The sequence below is a fragment of the Indicator indicator genome, chromosome 7 (genome assembly GCF_027791375.1).
Source record: "Indicator indicator isolate 239-I01 chromosome 7, UM_Iind_1.1, whole genome shotgun sequence".
Lineage (NCBI taxonomy): Eukaryota > Metazoa > Chordata > Aves > Piciformes > Indicatoridae > Indicator > Indicator indicator.
In genome coordinates this window covers 13,530,742-13,546,891 of record NC_072016.1, presented here as the reverse complement: position 1 = coordinate 13,546,891, position 16,150 = coordinate 13,530,742, and the positions used below count along the sequence as shown (strand labels likewise).

General features: G+C 44.0%; 1 protein-coding gene across 1 annotated transcript; it reads right to left on the bottom strand.

Moving 5' to 3' along the window:
* Positions 1 to 3,839: 3,839 nt before the first annotated feature.
* Positions 3,840 to 4,855, bottom strand: LOC128968053 (homeobox protein vex1-like). The gene is made up of 2 exons (XM_054382374.1): positions 4,238 to 4,855; positions 3,840 to 4,151 (listed from the first exon to the last, which is right to left on the bottom strand). Exons 1-2 carry the CDS (start codon positions 4,853 to 4,855, stop codon positions 3,840 to 3,842), a joined length of 930 nt encoding a protein of 309 aa, XP_054238349.1.
* Between the last annotated feature and the right edge of the window lie 11,295 nt (positions 4,856 to 16,150).

Sequence of the window (16,150 nt, the reverse complement as noted above, 5' to 3'; positions counted from 1 at the left end):
ATAATGGGCAGCAATTAGATGTAATGTCCTGCCTGTGCGAGATCTCTCCCGATTAGCACACAACGCTGAATAACTTCACCTGGTTTGTAAAGAGGTCCCTGGAGTGGCTCCACCGTGTCTGCGAGCTGCAGGGGGGCAATACCTAGACCCTATTCCCAGTCCCCTGTTGGCTGCTCTCGCCAAATTGGGACAGGAGTTAACGAGAGCGGGCTGCAGACAGCTCTCTGCCATTACAGCGGTGCTAATTCAATCGTATTTCTCCCCCTCCGATCACACTCAGCAGGGGAGAAAGGCTTTGAAGTTAGTCCTCTGGCAATTTTTCCCCTCCTACCCCGTTTTCCTCCCCAGGAAGCCGAATTTCCAGGTTATACAGCGTTTTCCTCGGGAGTCTCCAGGCTGAGAGCTCAAAACAGTTTCACTGCAGAAATATTAAACTGCTCCTCCTCAGCTAATCGACTCTTTTTTTTCCCTTCTTTCTTTCCCCCCCACCTCCCCCCCTCCCATTTGTAGCTGACTCGCAGACTTCGCTTTGTCTTGTCGGAGAGCATTCAGGTGCTGGTGGTTATTGTGATGCTATTAAAGACACAAAGGAGAGCGCTAGAAGCGAAGGGGGTTTTTAGTCACGGTGGGGTCCCGTTATGGGGACTGCGCTGTTCAGGGACACGGTGGCTGCCGGCCCTGGGGCCAGCGGTCTGACAGCAGCACTGCGTCACTCCACGGCTACCAATCACCACTGCACCTTTATTGCTGCGGGGAGTAAAACACAATGCACGAGAGATTCAAACAAGCAGGAATAAAACTTGAAGGGATGTCCGAGTTTCTTTATTTCAGATCAAAGTGAAGGCTTGCAATCACGTTTTAGTACAGAATTGGACCTCTCTAGCAAAAATGAAATTATTTCGCATATAGTTGTCTAGACCACTGTAATGTGGTAATTACCTTCCAGAGAAAGCTTACTTTTGCAGGGAGAATATGAATGATCATGCAGATACCCGGCACAATCTACTACTGAGTCTCACTGAACATCACCTCCCGCGTTCATTGGAGCAGCTGACGGGAAACGGGACAATATTTGCAGCTAGCTCTGCCAAAACAAGGCATTCCGTGTGCTTGTTGAGTATACACGCGTGGCCAAAGAGTCATTATGTTAAGTGATCATTAACACCTTCTCAAACAAGCCCTGCTTCCGCTACCCAGCCCGCTGCCCTAGTGCGAAGCCTGTGTGACTTAGCGAGAATACAGAGTAGACCGCATAGGTGCATCCCGCAAGCGACGCCTCCATCTCCGGGACAGCTCGGCCCGGCAGAGTTGTCCCCCACCACTCTCATGGGCATCGTTGAAAAGACTGCGACAATATATGTTGTCCCTGCAGCTCTAATTGCATCTGGCTTGCTTTGCACAGAAAGGGAACTGCTCCTCCCGCCCCTATGAGCACTGCTGCAGCTCAGCGAGCCGTGCTCGGGTGCGGGAAAATGCAGTGTCAGGCCGACTCTGTGATGTGCTCTCCATCGCATAGTCCTTCCCGGCTTTGCGGCTGTGGGGAGCCCGATACTGCAGCAGTGCCGGCTCCTCGTTACCAGTCCCGGGGCTGGGAGGATCCGGTAAAAAAGGACGGGACTGACACCCCGGGAGAGCTCAGCCAGAGCTGTCCGCAGCAGACAGCTCACCCGGGATGTTTGGAAATCCCAATAAGATGTGCTCCTACCCCTCCCTTACTACCTTTGGCAGGGGGCTCCGTCCCGCACAAACCCTGTCCCCGCGGAAGCAGCTCCCTTCCGGGAGTGGGAGTATTTTGTTCCCCTCTCTCCTTCCGAGCCTTTTCATCTCTCTCACTTCCCCCTGGCCCAGCTGCGGTGGTGCGCGTCCCCTCTTTCCTTTTACTCTCCCCCCATTTGGCCCAGGACTGGGGCACTCTCGCAGCGCTGCGGGCGGTTCCGGGCCTGGGACTCTGGCTCTGAACTCTGGCTGTTGCTTACTATTCCTTTAGTTTGGGGAGATCAAAGCATGTGGAGGAGAGGCAGGGTTCTCCTTTGTGGCTGTACAAGATTATAAGGGGATCGCCTAACCCCTCAACCACTATCCACTTGAAAATAGAATAGCCAAATTCGAGTCCCATGCTTAAGACCACCATTTTTTTTTTTTTTAGGTGAATAGTATATTTATTGTCCTTGACTGTTTTGCTGTTTTAAAAAGGTCACTGCTTTAGAGCACAGAAAATATTTGCAGAGAATGCAGAGCTTTCTCTAATGACTTTCGAAAGTCAGGGAGAAATGCATTTTCCCCCTCCCCCTTTTGAATCAATATAGGTATTTATTAATGCTTGGAGAAAAAAAAATCCACTCAAAGGAACATTTCATCTCATTTCAATGAATTTTTCTAATCCCAAACTACATCATACTCCTGAAGATGTCTCAGAAAGATTGATAGCACCTGAGCCCTGATTTTTCTGAAACTCTTGCATTACAGACATATTAATTGTGCAATTGCAAGTAAATACTAATATTTCAACAGGCTTGAAAAATACAGCTTGGATTACAAAACAATTAAGGAGACTTCCAGATGTGACAGCTACTCAGAAAATCAGCACAGCCTTCAGCAGCACCATTGTGTTTTTTGTTATTTTTTTGTTAGTTGGTTGTTTTCTTTCTTTCTTTTTTTTTTTTTTTTAACCAGGCAAGTGTACTCTAAGTGGCAGATTGGCTTCTGTACAGAAAATGAAATGTGTGTTCAAGAATGAGTAACAGAGAACTTTCAGACCATTCATTATATGAGCCGAGATTACAAGTGAATCGGAAATGTTCTAATAACCTCTGAGATCAACTCTAAAGTGATGTAAATTTTTATTACTCTTTTCATGTTAGTTGACGATTGATTCTGAAAGATTTATGGCAATTTACATCAGTCAAGGATCATTTCTTAGAGCCCTTTCTCTAGCCTGAAATCAAAACATTTTGATCTTCAATTTTCTAAAGCATCATGTAAATTTAAAAAAATTGCATAGCATAATGGTAACAAACTTTACTGCTACTTAGGAAAAATCAGCTTTGGAATGTTACATCTCTTTTGATCACCACTCTCATACCCCATTAGTTGCATGTGAGATGCCAAGACTATTTTTTTTTAAATAAGTTTCAAGGTTAGTTTTTTTCCAAGATCTGTTTAGACAAGAGGTTTGTTACTAATCCTCTGAGGCTGCACATGAAAGTGCAAAGATACATTTACATATTTATTTAGAAAGTAACTTTTTACATCTTAAAATCATATATATTATTTAAAGAGCTCCAAAATAAAGCATCTGTTCTGCTGCTACAGGAAGACCAGCATGAAGTACTAGTAAACAGCTATGAACACACACTTGGTTAAAAGCACAGTCCCATCAGAGAAAGTACCACCTACAAAGTAGCTAAAGGTCTTGGATACCTGCTTTAGAGGACAGGGCAAATTCATGCTTTTTTGCATGCATCCTCGGTAAATTGCAGGGGCCCAGAACGGATAGAGAACATGGAGCCTATTCTTCCTTTTAACGAAGAGGAGCTGTCTTTAAGGGCAGGATAAATAGCTCTACAATCCTTGTGGAAGGAACTGACAGGAAAGCTGAAAACAGTTTAGATTTATTAAAGATCCAGTTTATATTAGTGTTTGCTCCACAGTGTTCCTATTTCACACAATTGCCTATAAATGCAGCAGCCTGAAGTCCATGATTCAGATTGTCCAGTATGTCTCTCTAAAATATTTTGTTCAGTGTTGCGTTGTAACTGTACCAGGCAGTTACAGACAAGGGCAGCCTAGATAGCTATCAGTAGTGCAAATCTTCCTTAGTCATAGTCCATATCAGAAGGTCAGACACCCAGCAAGAAAGCTCTGGGATCCCTGTACCCTACAAAGCAGGGCGCCGCCCAAAAGCCCACAGGCTGTGCTCTGCAGGCGCTGCTGAGGTCCAGGGTGGGTGCCGGGAGCGCCGCCAAGTTGAAACCTCCAGAGGCAGCCCCTTGCTGGGGCAGAGGTGGTGGCCGGGCCACGTATGTGAGAGGCAAAGGCACAACGCCACTCTGAGGTCCGTAAGGGAGAGGAGGGCTGCAGAAAGGCTCTGTCCTCAGTTCCTGCAGCTGCCGCTTGAGCTTCATCCGACGGTTCTGAAACCAGGTTTTGATCTGGGGGAAAGGGGAAGAAGAGATGAGATCACAGCGTCTGTCAGCCCACACAGTGACCCATGCCCACGCGTTGCCCAGGCTCTCACCTGCACCTCCGAGAGCCGCATCCTGCCCGCCAACTTGCGGCGCTCAGCGGCGCCCAGGTACTGTTGACGCTGGAAGGAGCTCTCCAGGGTGCTGATCTGCTCCGCGCTGAAGGCCGTGCGCAGCCGCCGCCCGCCCCTGCCACCGGGCTCCTCCGCACTCGAGCACTCGGGACCGGCCTCCGGCTGGGGTTGCCCGCCCGCTCCTGGGACAGAGCAAACGGAGAAAAGGGTCACCCAGGCCCAGGAACCCTGGCGGTGCCCGGCTCCCCGCTTTCGCCTCTGGGCAGCCGCTTCACATTTGCACTTTACAGGGGCCCCGGGGGTTGGTACAAGGCCCGTCCTCCTCCTCCCGCCGCGAGAGCACCAAGATACCCGCCGGTCGCGGAGCCCGTGATTACCTGTAGCTGGGGCGGTCGCCAAGCGCTCTCTGCTCCTGCTGCCTCTCCTGGCCCGCGGGCCGGCAGACTGCTCCTTACTCCGCTCCCTCAAGCCAGGCCGAGAGCCGGAGCCGGGGCGGTGGCCCACAGAGGATGCTCCATGCGGTGAGCTCTCGATGGAGCTCTTGAGGGCCTGACTGCTCTGGGACAGCCACTCCACAGAGAAAGGGGCCTTGGTCATCCTGCTTAGTTTAGCAGATGCCGGGAAGGAGAGTGTCGGGGAGCACGGCTTCTCTTTTATACTGCAAGCCCCGGAGGAAAACGTTGTTTGTGTAAATACACATCAAAGGGACAGATAAGTATCATCTAATTGCCATCAGTCCTCCCCCCCAACAAAAGACACCGTTCACACATTGCCCACAGTTCTCGGAGGCCCGGCTCCGCCGAGTCTGCCCCTGGAAGAGTTCACTCCGCCGTCAGTGATTTACAGCTCTTGTTACATCCTACCCCGATGCAAATGGCATTTATAGAGCTGAGCAGCCTCAAACGGCGCTGGGGAATGCATCCCCGGGGGAGTGCACAGGGAACCCCCCCGGACGCTGGCGGAAGAGAGCACGTTACTGCTCCCGATGCTGCTTTTCCTAGAGATGGTTCTTAAATTGCTTTTCAAGCAGAAGACCCACTGTCTAAAGGGATCTTCCCAACCCTGCTCCGCTCTGGGCTGAGAACTGCGTTCCACATACAGCCTGAGGAAGGCAAGTGTATAAACTCACTCGTTTTGTTCTTCTGGGACTGGAGCAACAGGTTATATGCACGAGGTATAGGGTGAGAGGGTTGGAGAAGAAAATCGTGAAACAGAAAAAAGGTTAAGGCTGTTGGGTTGTGCAAGGGGCTGCCTTCTAGCTGTGCTTGTGTAAAGTAGGTTTTCTGGACTAAAGAATCAGAAAAAGTCTATTATTGCCTTACACTTAATGTTCTGTTGAGATTTCTGCTGAGGCCACAGAATTCGTGTGATACCTTCCCTCCCAGATCTTTTGCAGGTCACAGAGGCTTCTCTGCTATATTAAGCCTCCTGTCTTTCCTCTTGTTACCCAGCACATCTTTCAGAAGTGTTGTCATCTGTCTTTGGATTCTGTGTGCACGAGGAACACTTGGCTGCTGCAGTAATGCCTCTAGTATACTGATAAAAGGTTCCTGGTGCTTTATGGGCACTTTTTGACTGCAGAATAACCAAGAATTCCCTGTCCTTTCCACCCTCCCCTCCAGTCAAAAAACAGTGGGGTTACCATACCACTGATAACTCCTATCACACCACTGCCTGATATGAGCCTACTTCCAGACATCACAGCTGCAGGCCTGTTTTTATTGTCCTTGTTCCTGCCACCTCTACCACCTGCACACAAAAACAGTGACTTGCTCTGTTATTCTGCCACTCCTGCTGAGTTTCTCAGCATTCACTTTCTCTGCAAAGACAGTTAATGTAACCACCCTTCTATTTCTTAGACTGTCAACGAGGAAGAGGCTTGAAGACTGAAGTGCTCTTAGTTCATGTTTCCAGATAGTCAATTTTTTTTGTTGAAGATACATAGTTTTCTTCATATTAATCCAGCAAAAAGTTTTATTCAAACCCTCTTTCTCTATCTTTTCCTAAACCAAACATTTCAATTTCCTGTCTGTTCAAAATACATCACAAAATCCTTTCAGTTTTTGCTTATTAGAAAATTATTTTGTCCAACTGTATTCGAGATTGACTTGTGAGACCCTTTTAAGCTCTGTCAGTCCTTGCTTGTTCATTCTCATGGCATAGTCTGAGTCCGCCTCTGCTATACCAGTGATGTCACTGCTCAAGAGTTTCATTGTCTCTAACCAACAAAAATACAAAGACTAGCATCACCTTTATCTAATAAGTGATCTAGAATCACAACTAGGAATGACCAGAGCCCTGCAGAACATACACTGAAGGTTTTTTTTCCCCTCTGTGGTGTTTATCTAATTACTTGAAATTGCATCAATTTTTTCTTGCCAAACTCTTTCTGATTAACAATAGGAATTTTAGAAAGCTTACTTGACCAAATTGTACAAGACTGGTTTTCCTCTATTTTATTAAAAAATTCACCCCACCCCACCCACCCCTTCCCCTGCCCCATCTCAAATATTCCAAGCACGGGTTCTTCACTACTTTTTCACTAGGTCAATGTGAAAACTACCCCCATCACAAACCTGAGGAAATATTTTGAAATACCAGAACTGAGCATTAGCCAATCCTGGTGACAAAACATTTCACAAAGCAGAGCAAGCATACAGGAGATGGAGAAGAGACATAGAAGAGTCTGCTCTGTTAACTGAGGTACTAAATGATAAGTTCCTAGAGGCAGCTCTATTTAACATGTGGCCTGGCAGAAGCCTCTCCAGTCAAACCTGGGGGTATTAGTGCCATTATCTTCCTGGAGAATCCTGCCAAGCTTTGCTTGGTGAAATGCTTTTCTCAAGGACTAAAATTCTCACAAACATCAGGAAAAGGAAGTGTAACTTTCCTGCAAGCTTCCTTCTCAATTTAAATATCTCTGATGACTTTAACAGTATCACAAATGGGGCAAGATTCCATCCCAAGGAGATAAATATGTCCCTTGTGCCAAGAATCATTTCCATTCCTAGTTCCTACATAATATTATACATAGATATAAATAATACATGGTACTTACTTACTTTATAGAATATATATATATTTTAAGTCCAAAACAGTCTATCTCTATGACATTATTTTTTCCAGCTTTATTTTATGTCATCATATAAAGGCACTCGGCAAGCTGCTAGGACAAAAAAGACAAAAAAGGAGTACAGGACATATGATAGTACTCTAAAAAAAAAAAATCTTAGGTTTTAGCATCCATTGATACATCTGTCACATAGTTTCTTTAAAGATTTTAAGGCATTTTCACTGTCTGAGCTGCAAATTACATCTTTATACACTGCTGGTTTATTAATTGCATTTCATTGAGGCAAATGTCACAGACAAAAGATGATGTCAAATGCTAAGCTCTCAGAGACACAAACTGATCATGTTGTGACAAGGTTAAACCACATCTCATTTCCATTATACATCAAATGTGTAAATATCCCGGATGGATAGCAGATGACTTCTGGACATGACAACTGCTACAATATTTAGCAGCTGCTCATTAAATATGATGTAAAATTATTAGGCTGCCTTCTTTCAGCTTCTATGTATTATTCATTATGTGTTTGAAAACCACCTGCTAAACTGTGAATCAGAAATACCATGTCTAAAATCAAGCGATGTTGCCAATGGGATGAAAACCTGTTCGGGCTAAGTCCTCAGGAATTTGTCAGAGGGAAGCAGGAACCCATAGGACCTTTCATTCTGCTGCTACAAGAAGGTTAAGACAAAGAGCTCAGACATACCAGTATGATTGTCACTAGCAGAAGGCTTAGGATCCATTTACTTAAGGTAATGACAACACTTTATGCAGATGTTTGTACAATACATAGTTGATCTCTTTGGGGAGTCAGCACCTTCCCCATCAAAATAAAAGACCATCAGCTTCCTGAAGTCCAAAAGAGACTGAGGGTCATATTGCCAAATACCACTCCAGGCCATTCTGTGGGAGGTGATCTAGAAGGGAACATTTTAGCATCCAGGGGAATTAAAGCAAGTTGAAATTTTTCACTTGCCACTGATCTCTATATTTATTGTGAGCAGCTGCTGCATTCAAAGAGGACAAGAAGTGCCTTTATACATGTCTGTCTGGGACAGGTAGGAAGAGATCAGGATAATGGTGCTTATATGCAAACCAGCTCCACAGAAATGCAACGCTGGTTTTAAGTTTCTGCAGAACGAGCTAATCCTGCTTGGATGCCTACTAGGCAATTGACAACAATCTTTTGGAACTAATTGCTATTCCACATCCTCCAACCCAAAGGCCAGCTCTGCCCTAGTCAGCCAGCTCAGAGCCTGCAGAGGAGCAGGACTGTGCTCTGAGACATACCCTTCCTACTGAAACTTCGAAGGAAACAAAAAGAGTGTAAGTAAGGACTACCAAGTATCTCAAGTTCTCCACAGGCATGTGAGAAATCTGCCATGACTTGGCCTTGGTGCAGGAAAGGGACACAAGACCAAAGGAGGGGACTGTAATTTTGAAATGCTAGGTGACCCTTTCTTATAGCAGTGGAGGGTCCTCTGAAACTAGAGTAGGGTGAACAAGTGGTCCTTTGGAGTAGACAGGTGGTAATGCAAGGAAAAGAAAAAAAAAAGGCAGCTTAGGACAAACAGGAGGATGTGTGTTCATCTGGGGACATGCAGATTTCCTGTGAAGGTCTGCCCAGTGAAGCAAGGGCTGCTGGCTTCTCCCATACAATTTATATGCCTTTTGCCCTGGCATGTGTATCCAACTGTTGCAATCTCTGAGAAATCTCTCTTTAGGACTTAAAAGCATTACAAAGGGCCTCTAACCAATCTCTTTATTATCAATAATGATAATCATTCCTCTTTGACAGAATAAGAGCTACTTTTCCATGGGGAATGAAAAGACCATATGTGCAGAAATACCAGAAGGGCTTGGAATACACAGAGCGACAATGCATAGATGAAAATTAAATGTCTCATTAAGCTTGGAATTCATCTAAAGCAATGCAGCACTCAAATTGCAACAGCTCCCTTGGCTCCTTACCATAAGGCTGTTACCAGCAGCTAAACAGAATTAGTGAATGCTTTAAAAAGATATATAATCTGCAGATAGATGCTATAAATGTCAGGAAAGAAACCACTTCTCTGTTATGTTTTTAACAGTTCCTTACTCACGTTTAAGCTTATTTTTAAGAAGTCACATTCAATATGAATCAGGAGCACATTTAAAATATGTACCACTGTTGTTCCAGAAGCCAGGTTCACCAGCAGATTATTTAATTTTTTTTTAAATTAGGCAAACTAAAAAATTATTATAGTTGGAAAATCAGTCAAGTTTTGGGCATGTACACCCATCTTCAGCACTCATTGATGTCATACTATCAGAGAGATCTCTATGGACACTGGTCAAAAGTCTGTATTTATTTTAGTTCCTTTTAGACTAGTAATTAGACTCTAAAACTATTGGTTGAAAGGAAGCAGCATGAAAAGGATCTTTAGAAATGGTTTTATTTTCCAGAGTAGATGGGGATTGTTAGATGCACAAATATGCTTTAGGATGTGGGTTGCACTAAAAATATGAATTATCTAGGTAACACAGAATCATAAAATCATTCAGGTTGGAAAAGACCTTTGAGATCATCAGGTCCAACCACTAACCCAGGTCTACTAAGTTCACTACTAAACTACATTGCTGAGTGCCACATCTAAACAAGCTTTAAACATATCCAGGGATGGTGATCCAACCACCTCCATGTTCTAATGCTTGACTACTGTTTCAGTGAAAAAAATTTTCCTAGTGTCTAGCCTAAACCTACCCTTGTTCACCTTGAGGCTGTTTCTTGTTCTATCACTAATTACCTGTGAGAAGAGACCAGCACCTACCTCTTCTCTGTATTGTCCTTTCAGGTAGTTGTAAAGGGCGATAAGGCCTCCCTTCAGCCTCCTCTTCCTCAAACTAAACCACCCCAGTTCCCTCAGCCAACTTTCATTAGACTTATTTTCTAGGCCCTTCATCAGCTTAGTTGCTCTTCTTCATGCCTGCTCCTCAATGCCTTTCTCATACTGAGTTGCCCAAAACTGAACACAGTACTCAAAGTGTGGCCTCACCAATGCTGAATACAAGGGGACAATCACTTCCCTGTATGATATGAGATGCTCTTACAATGAATAATGTGCATAGGCAAATTCATATAAATCCCACTGGTTTCAGCAATTGTTTAAATCACTTGGACTAATAATCTAATCAAGACCACAAAATGTCACACTTGGACACTGAAATTTTTTCAAAACCTAACAGAGAGACTTACTTCACATTTGTATCAAAACCTTTTTCTTTACCAGTTTTTGATGAAGGATAGATTTTTTTCTTGTTGGTTACTTCTAAAGTTACATTTAACAACCTATTACATATAAAAATAAGAATATATTAAGCCAGAAATGGTCCTTTACTTTTACTTTTTGTTTGCCATGAATACTTTCTAAAGAAATTTAGCTACACTATGACTGAAGCATTTATCATTCCTAAAAGTAACTTTTCACTTTCAGTTATTCAAGAATTAATTTCCTTTCCTGCCCCCATTAGCATTTAATGATGAGTCAGCAGGAGAATGAGCTAACACAGTTGGCAGTCCTGGGTCATCTATCACCCTCTGTGCCTGCCCTGGTCTATGCCATACAATGCTGCTTTGAAATGCATTGGTCTCAGCAGTGAAAATATTTTACTGACTTGTGCTTAGCTCACACCTAATATAAATCAGATCTTTGTACTTCTTCAAAGCCTGTCTCTTCAAATTAAATGGAAAGAAATGTTACTTTTTTTTTTTTTTTTTGGCTCCCCCCACCCCCAACTTCAAGGCTTCTCCATTTCATGTTTCTGTTAATTCAAGGCAGCCAGCATGGCTTTACTAGGGGCAAATCCTGCCTCACCAACCTAATGGCTTTCTATGATAAAGTGGCTATGTCAGTGGAGAAGGTCATGACCTACGGACATGATCTATCTGGACTTCTGCAAGGCCTCTGATACAATCCCTAACAACATCCTACTCACCGAGTTGGAGAGATACAGATTTGATGGGTGGACTGTTCACTGGATAAGGAATTGGCTGGATGGTCGCATTCAGAGGGTAGTGCTCAATAGATTAAAGTCACTACAGAGAGCAGTGACAAGTGGTGTCCCTTAGAGGTCCATACTGGGACCTGTACTCTTCAATGCTTGTATCAATGATATTGACAGTGGGATTGAGTGCAAGTTTGCAGATAACACCAAGGTGAGTGGTGCTGTTAATATGGCAGAGGGATAGCATGTCATCCAGAGGAACCTGGACAAGCTGGAGAGTTGGGCCCATGTGAAGAAGAAGTTGAGGAAGAGAGTGGTGAGAGTCTGGAATGGGTTTTCCAGGGAGGTAGTTGAGGCCCCATCCCTGGAGGTGTTTAAGGCCAGGCTGGATGAGGCTCTGGCCAGCCTGATCTAGTGTGAGGTGTCCCTGCCCATGGCAGGGGGGTTGGAACTAGAGGATCCTTGTGGTCCCTTCCAACCCTGACTGATTCTACGATTCTATGAAGAGCAAGTGCAGGGACCTGCACCTGGGCCAGACCAATCCTCACTATCAATCCTCATCCTCACTGGGGGATGAGGTGGTCAAAATCAGCCCTGTGGAAATGGACTTGGGAGTGCTGATGGATGAGAAGCTGCACATGAGCAGGCAGTGTGTGCTTGCAGCCCAGAAGGCAACTCACATCTTGGGCTGCATCAAAAGATGTCCAGAGAGGTGATTCTGCCACTTTACTTTGCCCTGGTGAGACCTTGCCTGAAGTACTGCATCCATGTCTGGAGCCCTCAAAATAGGAAGGACATTGAGATAGAGTGGGTCCAAAGGAGGGCCACAAAAATGATCAGGGGGTTGGAGCACTTCTGCTCCAAAGACAGGCTGAGGGACCTGGGGCTGTTCAACCTAGAGAAGCAAAGGCTCCAGGGAGACCTAAGAGCATCCCTCCAGTACTTGAAAGGGGGCCTACAAGAAGGATGGAGAGAGACTGTTTACAAAGGCCTGTAGTGATAGGATGAGAGGCAATGGCTTCAAAGTAGGGAAGAGTAGATTTAGATTGGATGTTAGGAACAAGTTCTTTCCCATGAGGGTAGTGGAACACTGAAACAGGTTGCCCAGGGAGCTGGTTGAGGCTCCATCCCTGGAGATATTCAAGGTGAGGCTCAACAGGGCTCTGGGCACCTGATCTGAGATGCTGACCCCTCACCTAGACCTTTGGAGGTCCCTTCCAACCCAGACCATTCTATGATTCTATGATAATTTCTTCCATTTCCCTGCATTCTTCAAGATACACACTTTCATCCTATTTTCTTTCTTCCAGCCACATCCATCATCTACTCTGCAAATGTTGCTACTATCTGGGGAAGAGAATAAATTTGGCAGGATGCAGAACTGTAGCAACAGAGCACAAATGACTGCACCCCAAGAAAAGGGAGCACAGACATATCCTGACCTCCCTTTTCATCTTACTGATAAAGGCAAAGCTGGGCTATAACAGGTGAAGGCAAGAACGTAGTTAGGTAAGATGTTTAACACTGCCCCTGTAATGTGTAATTCAATGTCTACATATCCTCCAAGCACTGCAGTCTGCTTCCTCTGGCAGATTTTACGTCAGTGAGTGCATTACACATCAAGAGAAGGTAACTAAGACTTAAAATGACAACATTTTGTGTGCATACATTTGTCTAGAAGGTGAAAGGGAGCAGCTGAATGTAAACAGACGTTTGTTTTAAAAATGGGGTATAGAAAATTTCCACCATCTCGTGTTTGCCTGTTTCTGATGGGAAGATTTTAGGCAGACATCCGGAAGGCTGATCATTTTTCACAGTACCTTTGCTCATAGCGCAGCATATACAGCTCGAAGGCTGCAAGGGTCTCTTGTGCCATCTCCTGGTAAAACGAAGACTTCGCATCCAGGAAAGTGCTATACAAAACTAGGGAAAAAGTTGCAGAAGCTTAGCTGAGGGAGTGATAGAATCAGAGAATCATTTAGGTTGCAAGGGATCTTTAAGATCATCAAAAGTCCAACTGTTAACCTGGCACTGCCAAGTCCACTACTAACCCATCTCACTAAATACCTCCAGGGATGATGACTCAGTTCTTAGCAGCTCTTGCCAGTCTTAGAACTGGCAAGACTTGCTTTTCACCCTCCCCCAACTCAGAGATGTTCATTTTTAGAACTAAGTCACTTTTCCACTGTATTACCATATGTATATAATGGAAAATCAGTATCCCTTTACAGCATCTTTTACAGGAGCTCTAGATATGCACACCATGGCAACACCTACTTTTCTGCTATGGATCAGGGGGGAAATGCAACCAAAACCTTAAAAATTAAAGTGACTGGAATACAATTGAATTAATAACCAAATTAACAGTATAATAGCATTCTCTGAATGCAGGTAAGTATTTGTGTCCAATCTACTTTACTGAGAAGCCAGATGAATTGAAGATTACTGTCAAGCCCCTCTCCCTTCCCAGGTACAGGACCGAGTGTGTCTGGGAACTTACAACCATCTGATCTGAGCTGTTCTTACAAATGTACAGGAAAGGGGTCTTACAGGTGTGTTACAGGGGAGTAACCTGTTCCACATGAAGCTTTCCAGTGTAAAAACTGAAACAAGAATCTTCTTTGCTCCAAAATTATTATGGCTTGACTTAAACATAACAGAGCATGGAGAAAATTCTGTAACTACTCTCATTTTTCACAGCAGCATTTCACACATGCAGTCCTGCTCAATCTTGTCTATATAAGTCTAATTCTTTCAGTATTGGTTTATATTTGTAAAACATATTTTCATTACAGTCCTCTCTTTCATTTTGTCTGTATGTATCTCAAGTGTAGTGCCTAAATGGTGAAGTATTTCTGCTGATGCTTCACTAGAGCCAAGCAGAGCAAAATAATTGCCTTCTGTCATATATGGCTCTCTTATAGTACACCTCAGGTCTCCTCCCCACCAACCCCTCCTTTTGTTTTCCCCTTCTCTTCTCTTTGAAAACTGTACACAGGGATTCATATTACATTCGTAATCTATAGCCCCTGAGATTTTTTTCTGAAGTTCTGTAGCTATTCTTAATTTCTTATTTGTTCTTCAGAAATGGAAGACTTAGAGCTTAAATCATCAGCACGATTATTATGAGCTCTAATCTAGTATGTTTTGTGCTTTCCATCCCACCCTGCATTTCACTAGCAAAAATCCCAAACACAACTGGATTTAGGCTATTAATACTGTGCAGGCCATAAGAAGACTTTGTTATGACAACCCAGAATGGCTAACCTCCCTTGTCAGAGTGTGTAGAGTCTCAAACACATCTTATCTTGTTACTGTACCCTGGGACAGTTTGCTTCTTTCCATCCGAATACGTAGAGTCCCAGACACATCTTATCTTGTTTCCTGGGATAGTTCATTTCTTCCCATCCAAGTTTGTAGAGTTCCAAGCATGCTTTGTCTCCTTGTTACAGTAAGCCAGGATAGTTTGCTGTCATTCCATCTGCATGGGTTCCAAGGTGAAGACCACTTGCTGATCTTGGAATGTGGACAACAGCACCTGCATGACATCTGTTTGCTAATGAGCAAAACAAGACATTGCTGAATGGTCTGTTATTCAGTGCACATTTTATTACTCAACCTTGTGGTGCTTTCTCTTCAGCTTCACCCCTGAGCAGGGCTCCCCTGCATCAGGTCCTCATTTGATTAGTGTTGATGTCCCAGTATTCCCAGGGTAGCAATGCTACACTTTTGATAAAGTCAAAGCTTTCACTTCCTGAGTGTTGTGCCTCATTCCTGTGGGATCTGCACCTGCTTTTCACTCGTAACACATGTGTAGTCCTACCCCTTCTGCATACCAGTCAATTTATCTTCACAATTGAACAGCCACTGGCAACTGCCCTTTGAAATGAAGTATTGACCAGTTGTGTTACACTACCATCACCTGGATCTTAGCAAGCTAATATACAACCAGGTCAGGTGGATCTGTTGTCAAAGGGTTTATTAGACTTGAACATACTGTTTTGTTTCTACCTTCTGAGGCAGTTACCCTGACAAAGGAGACCATTAGGTTATTTAAAAACTTACTTCATAGACAAATGCATGTTAACCTTTGAAATTAGTCTCTGTGCTTGCAGATTTTTAGACCTTTTTTTCAGTAACACTTCTGCTATCAAAGTTCATCTGGCTGATTCCCCAAGTTATTCTCTTTACCTCACCTTTCCACTCATTCCTATGCTCTCACCCTCTTATTAAAAAGTAATATTAGTTTCTGGTTCTCTGTGAACTCACTCATTCTTCCTCAATTAAAAACAGAATAATTCCATTATTATTTCAGTTTTGTTCCTTATTACTGTAGAAGAGGCATAATCAGAATTTAATGTTCTAATACATATAATTAGCTTGATAGTCTCCAACTTTGACCTGCATTCCTGTTTCCTGGTTAGCTTTAAACAGGACACACTTCAGGCTTCTGTACCATGGGTTAGTTATTCATCTCCCCTGGAAAGCAGAGAACTCTTATTACATGACAGAAAATCGGTTAAAATGCATTTTTATTGTTTTGCTTTCCCCTTGTCAGCAATAGGCTGTTATATGTCCAGTTTTGTTCCCAACCTGCTGTGCTGTTCTTTGTAGTCATTCTTACCAACACAGCCTCCTTGTTCCTACTTTTTCCAGCATTCATTTTTTGATTTTTTTTCCCAGATCATTGATAAGCCCCTAATGCAGCCAACACTGCTCTATCAGTTTTCTTTAGTTTAACAACAGTCTATCCTCACGCCAAGTGTGGCCTGTTTCAGAAACCCTTAGAAACTCTCAGCTCTCCTGAAATTCTCTTTGCCTTAGAATTCCTTCCC